Genomic DNA, 19,947 nt, shown 5'->3' on the forward strand with positions numbered 1-19,947 from the left:
AAAGTTATTTTCATACGTTTGAGCCATTTGTATTTCTTTAGTGAACTGTTTCTTCATAAACATTGCTTATGTAATTAGTTACTGTCTGCCTTCCTCACTATACTCTAAGATTGGTGCAGAGATCCTGTATGTTTTGTTTATCGCATAGTTCCTGGTACTGAAATGAATGAAGCTCAGAGAAATGACTGGCTCTAGTCATGCAGTAGTCAAGTCCAGAATTCATGTTTGACTCCGAAGCCCATACGTATTTCCACGATCACCCAGTGGAAAGACTAAGTATTTCATTCACCACACCGAGGGCCAGATAGGTAATGTAAAACGGCTGAAGTGTGCTGGGAAGTGAGGATTGTGGCAGAACGGCGAACAAATGTCTACCTACAGTGGCAGCCAGTTTCAGATCTATTGTACTGCAAAGCAGGAATGCAGGCTCATTGTTGGATCTTTATTTATCTCGAGGCCAGATTTCTGGCCTTATTGTGAAATCTCTTGATTTTTTAATATTTTCAATTGTGGGAGATCAAGATTTGGCCACCCTGAAATCTATCTCTTTACCTTGGTTGTTTTCTCTAGGGACATTTGACCTTCCCCACTAACTGCCTAAAGAATTTGACATGGCGGCTCCTTCCTGGAACAGATCTATCATGATGGCTGTAAAGATAATGTAGAATAAATGTTACAATAGGAAAGGCACCAACAAGCCCATCTTATCGGAAGTTCTGTCTCTCTGGCCACATTCTCTGGATGGCCCTGCGAGGAGTTGCCAGACAATCATTTACATTTATAAGGGAAATCTCCATTTGTAAAACTATCTCCCTCTCTGTTTTGGGAAGGGGGGGGGGATGGCCTCATTTCTAGAGGCTTATCAATGTGGAAGGTGAGGCCTTAAATCTGCATAATAACCTTACTCTTGTTTACTGTGCTTTAGTGGTAATCTCCCAGTAACTGACTCCTCCCACCCCCAACATCCTCCTTTGTCGTTGGCTGAACATGGTATTTAAGACAAGAATTTCTGCTATTGTGTTGAGAAACGCAGCGTCCCTGCTTTCTCCCATGTATACATGTTATTAAACTTGGTATTATTTTCTCCTGCTAACCTGTCTTATTAATTATTTGGCCAGCCATAAGAACCTTAAGGGAAAGGGCAGAGGGACATTCTTCCTCTTCGCCGACACAATCAAAACAAGACTGCGCTCAGATGCAGCCCACCGACAGCGGGTTTCCAAACTGTACATTAAAGGAGAGTGGGAGGCTGATTAGGCGACTACCGCAGCTGCATAGTGACAGCCCCGAAACGAGGTTTTTACGTAGGGCGAGAATGACGTTCTCTGCCCTAGGGTTTGGGCTTGGGGGCCGGGACTCCCGGAAGGAGGACTGAAACAAATGCAGAGAGGCGTCGGGGGGACTCCGTCAGGTCCTCCTGGTGTGGCTGGCCACTCCAGCTAGCGAGGCCCGGGGTTACTCCATCGTCCACACAATGGCGTGGGGCGGCAGGGGCTGCCCGGGAAGAAGGGAATTACTGACTCCGCATTCACTCACCGGCTCCTTTAGAGCCAAGCCGTCTGTAGCGCAGGGCCCAACCCTGTCCCGGCTTCTTCAAGACCCTCGGTCTCCCAGGCAAAGCCTTCCGCTCGGCGCTCTACTCCTCTCCCTGCTCAGGGCCCTCCCCCCTCCCCTAGTCCTATGACTTCCGTTTGCCTGGTCGGCTGGGAAACCTCTGACTTCCGGCCGCGCAGCGGTGGGCGGAGCCAAGATGGCTGAGGAGAGACTTGCGACGGTGAGCGCCGAGGTTCTCCTTAGTTTCCCGGCCGCCAGGCGGGGCAGGACAGCGCCGGGCTGGGCAGAGCAGAGCAGAGGCGAGGGAGGCTGACGGCGGCCTGTGTCCCACGCAGCTGCCCCTGGGGAAAGGCGGAGCGGGATCCGGAGTGGCTCGGGGTGGGCGGGGCGACACAGTCCGGCTCCCGGGATCTGGTCGGCCTGGGCAAGGCTGAATTCTTTGCAGCGCTGGGTTGGTGCTAGGACTGTGGTCCCTCTTGTGATGCGCTGGACGGAAAAGGGAGGTTTTCATCAGAAATGGCTCTTTAGCTCCATCTTTTCTGTCTCACGAGGTTTGGAAAGAAAAGACTACCACTTGTACAGAGACAGTTTCTGTTAATTCCCTGGAGTAGGAATTGAGTATGACAAAACCTGGAAGCTTTCGGCGTCACTGCCTTCTGCCAGTGGGCCGGGACCATGTTTTCTCTGTTGAGATTAAGTTTAGGAAAGTACTGTTTTGGGATTCAGCTGGTGTGAGTTAGGCGTTGATTCAACTCCCACAGAACTGCTAATACAAAGTAGCCCAGATGAATTCAGGATAACCCATTAGTAGTTATTTTTGAGGCGTATATTCATAATTGGATCTAATTTCTTTCAAGTTCCAAGTGTGAAACCTTGTTTTAGTATTGGGTTTCAAAGCATATTCTGTGCGTTTGTTAGAATGACTTTAGTTATTTATTCGGAATTTATTGCCCTGGAAAACAGGAGACAAAATAGCAGTCTGGCTGTTTTACAGCTTAGTTTTGGCTGTTAAGGAGCAGGGCCCGTGTTTATCTGTCAGTGGGCCTGTTTGTTTTCTGTTCTTTTTTCATTTGTACAGAAATCAAGTTAGTGTAATCAAAACACTTGAATATAGAGAAGGAGGCCCAAACCGAAGATTTCTGTTAAGCTACGAATTAAAAAAAATTGAAAAGCATGATTAGTGTTACCAGGTTTTAGATATTGGAAACATACCAAAGAAAATACTTCACCTACATATGCCTAAATGTAAGGTATAATGGTAACATGACATTGCTGCAAATACAGCTCATTCTCTAGTGCTCATTGCAGGTATAGAAAGGTGTTCATAAACAGAATGTGAACTTGATTTCTGTGATGGCGGAATTGTCCTGTACTTTTGATCTCTGATAGTGTTTGAAAGGAATGACTTTTTGTTTATATATGACTTTAGTATTTGAGCCTGAAGTTAATTATTTTCAGTATTGTCAAGTTTATTGCTAACAGTGTTATATTTATAGTAATTTCATCCTTTTAAGTTACCACTGCATGGAAATTTGAATTTCTGTCCTTTTTGGAAGTGATCTGACATCTTGTAGTAAAATTGAAAGGACCCAACAGTCCTACTCCTAGACCTGTATCCCATCGAAATAAAAGCAAAACATAAGCATGTAGTACAAGGGTATTCACTGCAGTACTGTTTATAGTGGAAAAAGCTGGAAACAAAGTGAATGCCCATTAGTAGGGTGATGGATGATTTCTGATATTTCCATACTTAGGAATGTTATGTGGCCATTAAAAAGAATGTTAGAACTATGTATGTTGACTTGGAGGGATTTCTGTGGTATACATTTAAATAAAAGCTAGATGTAGGGTGGGGTATATTGGGTGATCTTAATTTTGTGACACAAAGAAAAGGATACGTAGATCTGTAGATATAAATATATAGATGTGGAGGAGAGAAGACTAAAAGACTTAAAACTCACAGAGAGAACTGTCAACAAATGCATGAGTAAAAATGTAAGAATGTTGCAGCAAAGGCCTTGAGGTCGGGAGATAGCCCAGTAAAACAGAGTGAAACCAGCCCAATGTGGAGCACAGGAAATCTAATATGCTACCAGAACTATTTAGAATCATCTTAGTTCCTTAGGGAGGAAAACTGGGAACTGATATTTATATTTTATTTAAGAATATATTATAAATGGTTTACAGATATTAAAAAAAAAAACAAGCAAATAGCTCTGGTTTCCGTGACTTATAAAACTTTTGGTAACTGCCTAATGCCCATTATTTGACGTATTTGTATAAATACCTCTCTGTCTTCCTGTAAATTAAAAGATTAAAGCTTTCAGAACAGAAGGGAAACATTACTATTGCACTAGTTGATTTGGCTCAGATAAAGTGCCTAGGACATATCAAGTGTTACATGAATATTCGTTAGATGAATAAATGATCACAGAACTACATAAAAATGAAGAAAGAACAAAAAAAGATCCATAATGAATTTATTATACATATATCCTAGCTATACATGAGATCAAGTGGGCTAATAGAATCCTTTCCATCTCAGAATGTTCTGGAAGGTCTTTTGAAAAAGAGACTCATCAAAATATTTATTTTAATTCTACTTTGTGCAGAAAGAGGGGTTGCTGACTCATGAAGATGCTTTTTGAACGTTTCAAATTCTTTAGCTAATATATTCCCCCAAGTTAAAAAAAATCCCAGATCAAAAAACAATAGAGTTCTTTAGCATTCGTAACAGCACCTTCATTGAGGTATAATACACACACCCTAAAATTTACCCATTTTAAGTGTACAGTTTGATTAATTTTAGTAAATTTATAAAGTTGCACAACTGTCACCACAATCCACTTATGTCCGTCATTTCCAGCTGTTCCCTGTGTCCATTTGCAGCCAATCCCAACTCTAACCCCAGTCCACTGCTGATCTGCTTTCTGTCTCCATAGTTTTGGCTTTTCTGGCAATTTCCTATAATAGAGTCACAATATGTTGTCTTATGTGTCTTACTTTTACTTAGCATGTTTTTTGAAGTTCATTCATATCTCATGTAGCAGTAGTTTGTTCCTTCTTAATTTTAAGCAGTATTCCATTGTGTGAATATACACATTTTGTTTATCCACCAATTGATGAACATTTCGGTTGTTTCCTGGTTTTGGCTGTTGAGAATAATGTTATGAATTTTGGCATACAAATCTTTCCATAGATATGTTTTCATTTATCTAGGAGTGGAATTGCTGGGTTGTGTGGTAAGTGTATGTTAAAAAAAAACCTGCCAAACTCTTTTCTAGAGTGGCTATGCACCATTTTACATTCCCGTGAGCAATGCATGAGGCTTTCAGTTTTTCCACATCCTTAACGACACTTGGTATTGTCAGTCTTTTTTGTTTTCGCCATTCTAGTGGATGTGTAGTGGTGGTTATTGTGATTTTAATTTGTATTTACCTAATGAATAATGATATTGAGTATCTTTTATGTGCTTATTCATTCATAATTCTTTGGTGAAGTGTCTCTACAAATCTTTTGCCCATTTTTAAATGGGTTATTTTATTATCAAGTTTTCTGTATTTGTTAAATCAAGATAATAAAATAGCTAAAAGAACAAATTATGTATTCTCTTTTATTTTGAGGATTAATTTTTTGTTGTTATGAAATATATCTTACCTCTAAAAGAACTAATAAACGGTTATATGTACATTTTAAAGAACAATGTAATGGAAACTTGTGTTCCTACATCACAAATGGGTCATTAAGAATAACTTTGCATAAGTCAGAGGGAGAAGGCCAAATACCGTATGATTTCCTTCATTAAGTAGTAGATAATAACAACAATAAACAAACACATAGGGACAGAGATTGGATTGGTGGTTACCAGAGGGGAAGGGGGGAGGGTGGAGGGTGAAAGGGATAATTGGGTACATGTGTGTGGTGATGGGTTGTAATTAGTATTTTGGTGGTGAACATGATGTAGTCCATGCAGAAATAGAAGTACAATGATGTACACCTGAAATTTTTGCAATGTTATAAACCAATGTTACTGCAATAAATGTAATTTGGAGCTTTAACAATGCTGTCAATAAAAAAAAAAAATAAAAAAAAAAAAAAAAAAAGAATAACTTTGCAACCTCCTAAGTGTCTCTTCTTTACTGCATTTTCCTCCTTTCCCAGCAGAAGTCATCTCTTTCCTCAATTTCATTTTAATTATTATTTTGCTTTTCTTTATAGTTTTACCATATTTGATACCCCTAAACAATATATATATATATTTTTATTAATGTTTATTCATTTTTCAGTGCTATTTAGTATCCCATTTTAGGAAATTACTACACTTAATTTATCCATTCTACTAGATGGAGATATGGGTTATTTCTGGTTTTTTTTTCAGCTTTATTGAGGTATAATTGAGAAAGTTGTAAGATATTTAAAGTGTACAAGGTGATGACTTGATATACGTATACATTGTGAAAGGATTCCCACCATTGAGTTAATTAACACATCCATCACCCTACATATATACTTTTTTTTTTTTTTGGTGATAACATTTAAGTTCTACTCTCTTAGCAAATTTCAACTGTACAATACAGTGTTATTAACTGTAGTCACCATGTTTTACATTAGATCCTTAGACCTTATTCATTCTGTAACTGAAAGTTTGTACCCTTTTAACCAACCTCTCCCTATTTCCCCTACCTCCCAACCCTTGGCAACCACTTTTCTACTCTCTATTTCTGTGAGTTCAACTTTTTTTCCTTCTCATTTTTAGTTATTAAAAAGAAGGCTGTGGGGCCAGCCCCGTGGCCTAGTGGTTTAGTTCGGTGCACTCTGCTTTGGTGGCCCCAGTTCAGTTCCTGGGTGTGGACCTATACCATACCACTCATGGCAGCCATGCTGTGGTGGTGTCCCACTTACAAAATAGAGGAAGATTAGCACAGATGTTAGCTTGGGGCGAATCTTCCTCAAGCAAAAAGAGGAAAATTGGCAATGGATGTTAGCTCAGGGTGAATCTTCCTTAGCGGAAAAAAAAAAAAAAAGAATGCTGCTACAAACAGGGCCAGGATTACGGTAAGGCAAGTGAGGTGCTTAGAGTGCAAAATCTAAGGAATAAGAGTGTCTCAGCCCTGGCTATGAACATTCTTACACGTAATTGTCTCCAGATCTATGATTTCTCTAGAATATTCCTAGAATGAATTGCTGGATCATGGGGTATGTACACCTTCAACTTTTATTACTAATGGGAAACGCTAAGGTGGTTGTAACAATTTATGCTTCTACCACCACTGGTTCCTGTTGCTTACATCCTTGATATTGTCATAGCTTTAAATTTTATCAATATGGTGGATATGAAATGAAGTCTTAATGTGATATTAATTTACATTTCCCTGATTATTAATGAAGTATAGCATCATTGGTTGTCTTCTTTCCTTTTCTGTGCAATGCCTGGTTCATATGTTTTGCTTATTTTTCTACTTTGCTGTTTATTTTTCATATTGATTTATAGTTATTTATAGTTTCTGACTGCTAATCCTTTGTCATTTTTTTGGTTTTGTTTTGTATTGCAGTTATCTTCTCTTAGTTTTCTATCTTCACTTTTCCTTTTTGGAAGAGAAGTTCTTAATTTTAATCTAGTTGAATATTGAGATCTTTTCTTAATTGATTTATACTTTTATATCTTGTTGAAGTAATCCTTCCCTACCCTATATTTTTTCTAAAAAGTTTTAAAATTTGCCTTTTCTGTTTAGTCTTCAATCTATTCGAATTCATTTTCGTTTCCCTGATAAAGCCTTTTCTCTTGAAGTTTATTTTGTCTAGTGTTTTTTTTTTTAATTATTTATTTGTTTATTTATTTATTTTTCCCCCAAAGCCCCAGTAGATAGTTGTATGTCATAGCTGCACATCCTTCTAGTTGCCGTATGTGGGACACGGCCTCAGCATGGCCGGAGAAGCAGTGCGTCGGTGCGCGCCCGGGGTTCCGGAGCGCGGGCACCCAACCGCTAAGCTACGGGGCTGGCCCATATTTTGTCTAGTGTTAATGTTGCTTCTTTGGTTATCTTTTTGTTTCTGTTTTCCTGATGTATCTTTTTCAATCCTTTTACTTTGTTTTTCTTTACTATTGTGTTTTAGATATGTCTTTATACACATAGCATACATCTAGATTTTTAAAAACATCCATCCTGATAATCTGTCTTAAAGATTTTTTTTTTTTTTTTTTTATTCATTTTTTCCCCCCAAAGCCCCAGTAGACAGTTGTATGTCGTAGGTTCACATCCTTCTAGTTGCTGTACGCGGGACTCGGCCTCGGGTTGGACGGAGATGTGGTGCCTCGGGGCGCGCCCGGGATCCGAACCCGGGCCGCCAGCATCAGAGCGCGCGCACTCAACCGCCAAGCCACGGAGCCGGCCCAAATCTGTCTTTTTAACTGGAGAATTTCATTTTTTTCTCCTTCTTTTCTTGCTTTTTTTTTTTTGGCTGAGTTTGGTTCCTTTTCTCTCCCTTCTGCTCCTCTCATTTCATTCCTTGGAAGTTATATGCTCTATTCTTTAGTCTTCCTTTAGTGAGTACCCCAAGTTTTTAATAATACATATTTAACTTAAATTTCAAACTTAAATCTGAATAATACAGGGGTCGTTGAATGCTTTATTACCAGTTGCCTTCTGCCAATTCATGCTGTTGCTGTTTAGTTTTGTAGTTTTTGTATTTCTCAGTTCAGCACCACAAACTATACTTTTTTATTTGTTTTATTCAGTCAGTAGATGCTTAGAATACTTCCATATTTTACCAGTTCCTTTGCTCGTTCCGCTCCCTCATTCTGGGGTTATTTTCCTTTTTCCTAGTATATATCCTTTAAAAGTTTATTTAGTGAGTCTAAAAACTCTCAAATTTTATTTGTCTGAAAATCCTTTTAATTTGCCATTGTTCTTGAAAGTTAGTTTTGATTGGTGTAATAGTTTAGATCAGGCGTTGGTAAACTGTTTTTGTAAAGGGCCAATAATAAATATTTTGGGCTTTGTGGGCCATACAGTCTCTGTCGCAAGTTAGCTATGCAGTTGTAGTGCAGAGGCAACCATAGACAGCATGTAAATATGTGTGTGACTGCTGTGTTAGGATAAAATTCTGTTTATAGACACTGAAATTTGCATTTTGTATAATTTTCATGTGTTATGAAATATTACATTTTTTTTAACTGTTAAAAAATGTAAAAAAATCTTGTGGGCCATATAAAAACAGGCTGGATTGGACCTGCAGGCCATAGTTTGCTGACCTTGTGTCTGGATTAACATTCAGTTTACTTAGCACCCGACACTTGGGAGTAATTGTTCTTATAACTTCTTAATGTGATATTCCATTTTTAATTGTTGTGAAGTCAGCTTTCAATCTAATGGTCCTTTCTTTGTAGGTAATCTGGGGATATGTTTTTCTTTGGTTGCTTTCTTATTTTCTCTGGTACAGGTCCCTATGATGTAGCTAAGTGTAGATTCATTTTCGTTTAACCTGGTCAGGATTGGTTGAGCATCCAGAATTTAAAGATTAGTGTCTCATTACTTCTGGAAATTTTCAGCTGTTATTTTTGCTTATATCATACTATATCATATATAACATAGGAGGTAGATATGTATAAGAAAAATCCATTTGAAGATTTTCTGCAGTTATAGTATAAGATAGTATCTATTATATTAAATAATGTCCCTTTAAAAAAACTCCCTCCTAGAATTGAGTGCTAGATAATTTCTGTGTAGATGACCTCATAAGCTTATGTTTATCAAGTTACCACTTTTTTGGTTTGGCCTGATAAGTATAGCATTAAGTATAATGCTAATATGTGGTATCTAAGAACTTAGTGCATTTATTTGTGCACATTGTATCATGCATTATAATTACACATTATAAATAAACATAAGTATATGCATCATACATTATTAATACTTTGGATAGCAAAATTACGATTTGACATTTGTTTTTTTAAACCATATTAAAAATAATTTTTTGTGTCTGTATGTAGTTAATGGATTAATTGCATGATCAGAGAGCTACCGATTATGGTTATTTGAAAGCTTCTTTAGGTTATCAAGATTTATGGTGGTGCTTTAACATAGACTTCTTTCATTTCAGAGAACTCAATTTTCTGCATCTGCTGAATCTCAAAAACCCCGGCTGAAAAAAGGTCTGTATGCAATTTCATTGTATGCATATATTTGCACAGATTTCTCTGTCTTATTGAGTCTTTCTTCTATTCTATACGCATTAGAGCTTTTTAAAATGTAAGTGTTGGGGAAAAACAGTAATAGTCTAAATGTACTGCCATATCTAGCTTTTATTTTATGGAGCTGTTAGATATTAGGGGATTGATTTTATCTGTAAATGTGTTTAAATGGGGTTTTATTATGTAAATGTATATTAATTTTCTAGTTGTGGAAAAACCACTGTAAAGTTCCCATAGTACATAGCAGGCCTCAAATAATCTCACGTTTACGTTGAATAAGTGTGAGGTTTTATAAAAATTGAGTCTGGGAAGCCTAACTAGGTGAGGACCTATATTGTAAAAAGCTGCATTTTAAAATCTGATAGAGATATGATGTATGTTTTATTTAGGGGAACAGATTCCTTCATTTGTTAACCTAAACAGTCTTGGGAGGGTTTGCATCGGGTTGTAGGTAACTATATTGGATATTCTCCATGTCTAGGACTGGGTGTCTTTGCTACTCGTCAGGCATTATGTAATCCCTGAACTTTTTATTTAGCAGAAGAAACTTTTATTATTTATTCATTGATTTATCATTATCTAGGTGAGTGGAAGGGGCATGCTTGCCCAGGGTCTTCTGTGAGCTCTCGTCTGCGTACCTGAGTTATGGTTACCAGGCTATTCTCCCTTTTGCAGCATGTATTTTCCTGTGGTCTGCGAAGAGTTTTAAACTTGATTCTGTCAATAAATTGTTTAATTTACCTGGGGCATTTCTGTTACTCTTTGAAATTATAATACAAGTTGTTGGAAAATATGATTGCCTTCAGGAATGTATTTTCTTTTTTTTTTAAATTTTATTTTATTTCCCCCCAAAGCCCCAGTAGATAGTTGTATGTCATAGCTGCACATCCTTCTAGTTGCTGTATGTGGGACGCGGCCTCAGCATGGCTGGAGAAGTGGTGTGTCCTTGCGCGCCCAGGATCTGAACCAGGCTGCCAGCAGCGGAGCACGCGCACTTAACCGCTAAGCCACGGGGCCGGCCCAAGGAATGTATTTTCAAAGAGTTTTTCATGATTGCATCTTTTTTTTTTTATAGTCAACTGATTTTTGACAAAGGTACAAAGGCAATTCAATGGAGAAAGAACAGTAATTTCAACAAATGGCATTAGAATAACTGGGTATCCATATAAAATAAAATGAACCTATAAACAGACTTTATACCTTACACAAAAATTAACAGAAAATAGATCATGGACCTAAATATAAAATGCTAAATTATACCACTTTTGAAAGAAAACATAGGAAAAAATCTATATAACCTTGAGTTTGGTGATGAGTTTTTAGATATAACAAAAGCACAATCCATGAAAGAAAAAATTGATAAATAGGATTTTTTTTTTAAATTAAAAACTTCTGCTCTGCAAAGACCCTGTTAAGAGAATGAAAAGACAAGCCACACAATGGGACGAAACACTTGCAAGTCACACATCTGATAAAGTATTTGTATCCAAAATACATAAATGATTGCATCTTTTATTGAAAGAGCAGTATGTCTATAATTTAGATTATTTGTGAAATTTAGGTGTAATTCTGCCAATATCTAACATAATTGCTAGTATTTTTTTCACCATTTCTGGACATGAGAATTGTGTTGCTGTGCTGTCACTTCATTAATCACCAGGGTGATTTGGCTGGTTAGGAGAGGGTAGTAGGTATTGTGATTGTCTCTCCAATATTCTTTCCACACTTCCTCCAGAGTCAAACCGTGTGGTTTGATTGACTCCCAGTCCAGGAGAATTGTAATTAGTATACACAGATCAAGAATTGGCACATGCCCAGGGCCAGCCTGGTGGCGCGGCGGTTAAGTGCGTGCGCTCTGCTTCGCGGCCCAGGGTTCGCAGGTTCGGATCCCAGGCGCGCACCGATGCACCGCTTGTCAAGCCATGCTGTGGCGGCGTCCCATATAAAGTAGAGGAGGATGGGCACGGATGTTAGCCCAGGGCCAATCTTCCTCAGCAAAAAAGAGAAAGATTAGCATCAGATGTTAGCTTAAGACTGATCTTCCTCGCAAAAAAAAAATAAAAGTATTGGCGCATGCCCAATTCAGGCTAATGAGATAGAAAGTTTATAGCTGTGGGGAAAAGGGACACATTTGACATGTCATGCTATAAAATTTAACAGTGCTGTGGTGCCCCACAATCAATTCTTTCTTTCTTCCCCACTGAAGAACAACCACTTTCTGATTTCTATTATGGAAGTTGAGTTTTTCCTGTTCTTGAACCCCTCATACAGCTGAGTACTTACCAGGTTCCAGAACCTGTGATAGGTATTTGGAATACAAAGATAAATAGGGCATGGCTTCTGCCCTCAGGAAATTGACAGCCTTCAAGGCATATAGAATATAAACAAATAATTAAAGTGTAGTGTATGCTCCCTAGGTCTTTTCTTCTGAAAGTTTAACATTTCCAGTTTCTTCAACTCTTTTCATATGAAATGTTTAGAACTCTTTTACTGTTATTGCTTTGGTCCTCTGCTGAAATTTGTTGGACCTCTTGGAAGTATGGAGTTCAGGACTAAATAGAATATTCCAGGTATGGTGTGAACAGAGCCAAGTGGAATGTTTGGAGGATAAAATCTCTTCATCTGGATCTTTTTTTTCTTTTAGTCCAGCTCAAGGTTGCATTGCCTTTTGGGCAACCAGTCACACGTTTGCAATACCACTGTGTTGCACAGTGCCAGGTGTATCATTCATGTAGAATACAGTGACCACAATATAGATGATGCCTCTGAAGTTGTGCAAGGCGGTGACATAGGCACCTAAAATATCAAAGGTATAACCTGCCCTTAACCTGCCCTTAATTTCTGGCTTCCGTAACCCATAATTTTATCTGTTGATATGGTGAATTACATTGATTGAATTTTGGGATGTTGTACCAACCTTGCATTTCTGGATTAACCTGCCATTGTCATAATGTATTAACCTTTTTATATATTGCTGGATTCAATTTGCTAATATTTTGTTACGGATTTTTGCGTCTGTGCTCATGAGGGATGTTGGTCTATAGTTTTCTTTTCTTTTTTTTGCGATGCTTTTGTCTGTTTTCAGTATCAGGGTTATGCTGGCCTCAAAACGAGTTGGGAATTATTCCTACTTCCATTTCCTGGAAGATTTTCTATAGAACTGGTGTTATTTCTTTCTTAAATGTTTACTAGAATATAACAGTGAAGCAATTCGGGCCTGGGTTTTTCTTTGTTGGAAGATAAAATGCAAACTCAATTTCTTTCATAGATGTGGGACTGTTCCAGTTATATATTTCTTTAGAGAGAGCTTTGGTAATGTTTGTCTTTCAGAGAAATTTGTCCATTTCCTCTCAGTTATCAAATTTATTGGCATAAGGGTCGTAATATGCCTGTATTTTCCTTTTAATGTCTAAAGGACGCGTAGTGATGTTCCCTGTGTTGTTCCTGATTTTGATAATTTATGTCTTTTCTCTTTTTTTCTTGATCAGTCTGGCTAGAGGTTTATACATTTTATTGATCTTTTCAAAGAACCAGCTTTGGATTTTATTACTTTTTCTCTATTGCTTTTCTGTTTCAATTTCATTGATTTCTGCTCTTATCCAATATTTTCTTGTGTTTAATTTGCTCTTCTTTTTGCAATTTCTTAAGGTAGAAACTTAGATCATTGATTTGATAGCTTTCTTTTTTCTGTTATAAGCATTGAGTACTTCACATTTCCCTTTAAACAGTGCTAAACTGGTTCATACATATTTCAAATGTTATGTTTTAACTTTTATACAATTGTAAGTATTTTAAAATTGCCTTTGTATTCCTGTTTGACTCATGACTATTAAGAAAGGTATTGATTAATGTCCATACATGCGGAGATTTTTCCAGATATCTTTTTGTTATTGGTTTCTAGTTTAATTTTATTGTGGTAAGAGAACATACTTTATATGGTTTGTTTTATGGCCCAGAACGTGGTCTCTGTTGGTGAATGTTCCATGTGCCTTGAAATGAATGCATATTCTGCTCCTGTTGGATGGAATATTCTATAAATGTCAGTTAAATCAAGTTGATTGATAGTGTTGTTCTATGTACTTATTGATACAGATATTAATATCCTTTCTGAAAAGATACTGATATCCTTAATGAGGGAAGTGTTAAATTATGCAAATATAATTATGGATTTGTCTATTTCTACTTTCAGTTCTATCAGTTTTTACTTTGTTTATTTTGAAGATGTGGTTGGATGCATATACATTTAGGATTGTTTGACTTCTTGGTGAATTGACCCTTTTATCATTATGTAATGTCCCTCTTCTATCCTTGGTAATATTTCTTGTTTGAAGTCTACTTTGTCTGATGATAATATAGCTATTCTAGTTTTGTTTTGACTGGTGTTTGCATGGTAATTAATGTATAGTTTACATACAGTAAAATTCACCTGTTTTTATTATAGAGTTCTGGGAGTTTTGACAAATGAAAATAGTCATTAACCACCACCACCACAATCAAGACATAGAACAGCTTAATCACCCTCAAAAATTCACCGTGACTTTGTAGTGAACTCCTTCCACTCCCTGTTGCCCACAGCCGTTGATCTTTTCTTTTTCTTCCTATAGTTTTCTCTCCCAGAATGTCATATAAATGGAGTCATACATTATGTAACCTTTTGAGTGGCTTTTTTCACCTAGAATAATGTTTTTGAGATTTATCCATGTTGTTGTGTGTCTGAGTTTCTTTCTGTTGATGAGCAGTATTCAGTTTTATGTGTATGCCACAGTTTATTCATCCATTCATCAGTTGAAGGACGTTTGGGTTGTTTTCTGCTTTTGGCTATTACAAATAAAGCAGCTGTATACGTTCACTTATGGTTTTTGTGTGAACATGTTTTCATTTCACTTGTGTAAGTACCTTAGAGTGGGATTGCTGAATAGTACTGTGAGTATATAGTTAACTTTATTAGAAATTGCCAAACTGTTTTCCAAAGTAATTATATCATTTTGTATTTCCATCTGCAAAGTATGTGTGCTTCGGTTACTTCACACCCATGTCAGCACTTGGTACTTTCAGTTTTTTTTTTTCAAAAAAACCATTCTAGTGGATATATAGTGGTATAGCATTGTTGTTTTAATTTGCATTTTCCTAAGACTGTTGATGTGGAACATCTTTTCATGTGCTTATCCATAATCCCTATGTCTTCTTTGGTGAAGTGTCTAAATTTCCTCACTTTAGAAAAAATTGGATTCTTTGTTTTCTTTTTTTTTTTTTTTAAAGATTTTATTTATTTATTTTTCCCCCAAAGCCCCAGTACATAGTTGTCTGTCATAGCTGCACATCCTTCTAGTTGCTGTATGTGGGACGCGGCCTCAGCATGGCTGGAGGAGTGGTGCCTCGGTGCGCACCCGGGATCCGAACCCGGGCCGCCGGCAGCGGAGCGCACGCACTCAACCGCTAAGCCACGGGGCCGGCCCCAAGATTCTTTGTTTTCTTAATATTAAAGGTTGAGAGTTCTTTCTATATTCTGGAAACAAGTTGTGTTTGTCAGATAGGTGATTGGACATATTTTCTCTGTCTGAGACTAGACTTTTCATGCTTTTAACAGTGTCTTTTGAAGAACAGATATATTTAATTTTGATGAAGTCTGATTTATCAATTTTTTTCTTTTATGAATCATGCTTTTGGTGTAATATCTAAGAAATGTTGGCCTAACCCAAGGTCACAAAGATATTCTCCTACGTTTTCTCCTAGAGGTTTTATACTTTTAAGTTTTACATTTGTATCTATGACCCATTTTGAGTTAATTTTTGTATAGTGCAGAGTATAGACTGAGGTGTTTGTTTTACACATGGATCTCCAACTCTTTCAGCATGATTTATAGGAAAGACTATCTTTTCTTCATCGATTTGATTTCGCATCTTTGTTGAAAATCAATTGACTATATAATTGTCTATTTCTATACTCTCTATTATCTTCCATATATCTATATGTTTATCTGTTTGCCAGTAGCCCACTGATTACTGTAACTTTAAGTAAATCTTGAAATCAGGTGTTGTTAGCCCTCCAACATTGGTCTTTTTGAAAATTGTTTTGGCTGTTCTTGTTTCTTTGCCTCTCATATAAGTTTTAGCTTGTTGATTTCTACAATACATCCTCTGGAAATTTGATAACAGTTGCATTGAAGCTATAGATCAATTTGGGGAGAGTTGACATTTTAACAATGTTGAGTTTTTAAATTCATGAACATGATATATCTCTCCATTCATTTAGGTGTTCTTTGATTTCTTTCATTAGCATTTTGTAGTTTTCAGCATAGTGCTCTTGCACATATTTTGTTAAATTTATACCTAAGTATTTCATGTTTATTGGTGCTATGGTACATGTTAATTCTTATTTATTTCAATTCCCAATCGTTCATTGTTAGTATATAGAAATATGATTATATATTGACTTTGTTTCCTGCAACCTTGCTAGACTTACTTATTCTAGTAGCTTTTTCATAGATTCTTGGTATTTTTATTTTTTATTTTTTTTGCTGAGGAAAATTCACCCTGAGCTAACATCTGTGCCAATCTTCCTCTTTTTTTTTTTTTTTTTTTTTTAGTTTGTGGACCACCAGCACAGCATGGCTGCTAACAGAGCAGTGTAGGTCTGCGCCTGGGAATTGAACCTGGGCCGCTGAAGCGGAGTGTGCTGAACTTAACCACTAGGCCACCAGGTCTGGCCCTAGATTCTTGGTATTTTTAAAATGTAGACGGGGTGTTACCTGTGAATAGAGATCATTTTATTTCTTCATTTCTAATCTGTATGTCTTTATTTATTTTTTTTTGGTGAGGAAGATTAGCCCTGAGCTAACATCTGTTGCCAATCCTTCTCTATTTTATTTGAGATGCCTGCCACAGCTTGGCTTGATAAGTGGTGCATATGTCTGCACCAGGGATCCAAACCCGTGAACCCTGGGCCACCAAAGTGGAACGTGGGAACTTAACCACTATGCCACTGGGCTGGCCCCTGTATGTCTTTATCTTTTTCTTACTTAATTGTACAGGCTGGGACCTTCAATGTGTTGTTGAATAAGAGCAGTGAAAACCTTGTTCACAGGAGAACATTCTTTTTGTCACTATTAAGTGTGATGTTAGCTGTAGGTTTTGTGTAAATGCCCTTTATTAGGTTGAGGAAGTTTCCTTCTATTCCTACTTTGCTGAGCGCTTTTTACCACAAATGGATGTTGAATTTTGTCAAATCCTTTTTCTATATCTATTGAGATGACCATATTGTTTTACTTTTCTATGGATATGGTGAATTACATTGATCAGTTTTTGAATATCGAGCCAGCCTTGCATCCTGGGAAAAAACTCACACAGATATGATGTGTTTTTCTCTTTTATGTATTATTGGATTTGATTTCCTAAAAATTTTTTTTTTTTAATTTATTTATTTTTCCCCCAGAGCCCCAGTAGATAGTCATATGTCATAGATGCACATCCTTCCAGCCGCTGCACGTGGGACGCTGCCTCAGCATGGCCGGAGAAGTGGTGCGTCGGTCCGCGCCCGGGATCCGAACCCGGGCCGCCAGCAGCAGAGCGCGCGCACTTAACCACCAAGCCACAGGGCCGGCCCCTGATTTCCTAAAAATTTTTAAAGAAGTTCTGCATCAGTGTTCCCAAAGGCTGTTGGTATATAGTTTTCTTTTCTTATAATGTTTTTGTTTGATTTTAGTATAGGGTAATGCTGACCATCTCATAAATGATTTGGGAAATAGTCTCTCCTCTTTAATTTTCTGGAAGAGTTTGTAGAGAATTGACTAATTTCGTCCTTAAATATTTACTGAAATGCTGCTATGAAGCCATGTGGGCCTGGAGTTTTCTTTGTAGAAATGTTTTCAACTACAAATTCAATTTCTTTAGTAGATACAAGGCTAAACAGATTATCTATTTCTTCTTGATTGAGCTTTGGTGTTTATGTCTTTCAAGGAATTTTTAAATTTCATGCAAGTTTTCAAATTTATTGGCATAAAGTTCACAATTTTCCCTAACAGATATTAAAAATACTATAGGCCTTTATAATTAAAACAGTATATTACTGGTACATGAATAGAAGAGAAACCAGTGGAAAGCACAGAGAAAGTCCAGAAATAGACTCAAATACATTTGGCAGTTTAGTATATGATAAAGTATATGGCATCTCAAATTACTGGAGTAAAAGATGTACTTTTGGGCCGGCCCCGTGGCTTAGCGGTTGGGTGCGCGCGCTCCGCTGCTGGCGGCCCGGGTTCGGATCCCGGGCTCGCACCGACGCGCCGCTTCTCCGGCCATCCTGGGGCCGCGTCCCACATACGGCAACTAGAAGGATGTGCAGCCATGACATACAACTATCTACTGGGGCGTTGGGGGAAAAATAAATAAATAAAATCTTTAAAAAAAAAAAAAAAAAAAAAGATGTACTTTTTAATAAATGATGCTAGAACAACTGGATACCTATTTTGGTAAAGAAAAAACTAGATTTATACTGCACACTATATGCAAAAATAAATTTCAAATGGGTCCGAGATCTAATCTAAATGTAAAATACATAACCATGGAAATACTAAAAGAAAATATTGCCAGAGGCAATAGAAGATTGATAAATATGATTTCATAAAAAATTTTTTTGCATGGCAAAAGGCACAATAAGAAAAGACAAAAGGGAGATAACATACTGGGTGAACATATTTGCAACATATATCACAGATAAATGGCTTATATCCCTAATATATAAAGAACTCTTAAAACTTGGGGTGGGGGAAGAAGACCAAACACTCAACAGAAGAATGGATAAGACACGATCACAGTTTACACACATACACACACACACACGATATAAAGATGACCTTTGGGCATATGAAAAAAATGTTCAACCTGACTCATAATAAGAGGAATTAAAATTAAATCTATACTAAGATATTGTTTCTCACCTATCAGGATGGCTAAAATTAAAAAGTATGAATACACATTCAATTTGTGAGGTGGTGGGAAACAGGCACTGTCTTACATTGCTGGTGGGAATCGAAAGCGTTACAACCATTTGGGATGGAATTTGGCAATATCTAGTAAAACCCCATAATCACATTTCTAGGACTTTACCCTGAAGATAATATCTCTAACAATAAACAAATCCTTATTCACATTATTATTCATTGCAGCATTGTTGATGATTGTAAAATATTGGGAACAACTTAAATGCCCATACATAAGAGAGTGGTGAATAAACTGTAGTATATCCACATAATAGAGTACTACTATACAACTAGAAAAAGAGTAAAGGATTTCTGTGATTTGATACAGAGTCATTTCCAAGATAAATTGTTATGTACAAAAAAACAAAGTACAAAAGAGTATTTGCCATATGCTACATTTTTATAAGAAAGAAAGGGAAATAAAAAAGATGTATGTGCTTATTTTTGCAAAAAGAAACACCAGAAGGATATATCAGAAACAAATGCGATTGGCTATCTACAGGGCCTTGCGGGGAAATGCAGTGGAAAGGATGGGGGATGTGACATTTCTTTAAGTATGTTTTTTGGTATAGTCCTGATTTTTGGAATCATGTATTTATATCAACAAAGATTGAGAAAACAAAAAACTTAAAAACAGAATACAAGCAGAAGCAAATATACTATGGTTTACTGGAATCAAGTTTTCTTACTCTTGGAGAAGGGTGTTACATAATATAGAAAGAGGAGAGGTGAGATCAAACCCTGGATTGGGGGCCGGCCCAGTGGCATAACAGTTAAGTGTACATGCTCCGCTGCGGCAGCCTGGAGTTTGGACCCCAGGCGTGCACCAACACACTGCTTGTCAGGCCATGCTGTGGCGGCGTCCCACATAAAGTGGAGGAAGATGGGCACAGATGTTAGCCCAGGACCAGTCTTCCTCAGCAAAAAGAGGAGGATTGGCAACAGATGTTAGCTCAGGGCTAATCTTCCTCACAAAAAACAAACCAAAACAAAACCCTGGATTGGATTGGAATTGGAGGTATCAGTATTGAACGCATGGTTTTTAATATAGATACGTAGATATAGAATATATTTTTTCCATAATTCTGTCCACTGAAAGGGGTTAGCAGCAGTGACACCCTAGTAACAGTGAGCACAGTTAACTGCCCAAGTCTTAATTTCTACATATTATTTTCCAGAGAAATGCCTAATTGTATGGCTAAGTCTAGGAAAGTACAAGATCAAC

The 19,947-nt window shown here is 37.3% G+C and overlaps 1 protein-coding gene across 1 annotated transcript in view; it reads left to right on the forward strand.

Moving 5' to 3' along the window:
• Window positions 1-844: 844 nt before the first annotated feature.
• Window positions 845-19,947, forward strand: part of BBS4 (Bardet-Biedl syndrome 4) — a 62,450-nt gene continuing 43,347 nt past the window's right edge. Inside the window, exons 1-2 of the mRNA XM_014780896.2 lie at window positions 845-1,774; window positions 9,655-9,706. Of these exons, the coding sequence (XP_014636382.1) occupies window positions 1,751-1,774; window positions 9,655-9,706 (76 nt within the window). The 5' untranslated portion in view covers window positions 845-1,750. The remainder of the gene's footprint in view (window positions 1,775-9,654; window positions 9,707-19,947) is intronic.

The sequence above is a fragment of the Ceratotherium simum genome, chromosome 3 (genome assembly GCF_057802395.1).
Source record: "Ceratotherium simum simum isolate JZ-2026a chromosome 3, ASM5780239v1, whole genome shotgun sequence".
Classification (NCBI taxonomy): domain Eukaryota; kingdom Metazoa; phylum Chordata; class Mammalia; order Perissodactyla; family Rhinocerotidae; genus Ceratotherium; species Ceratotherium simum.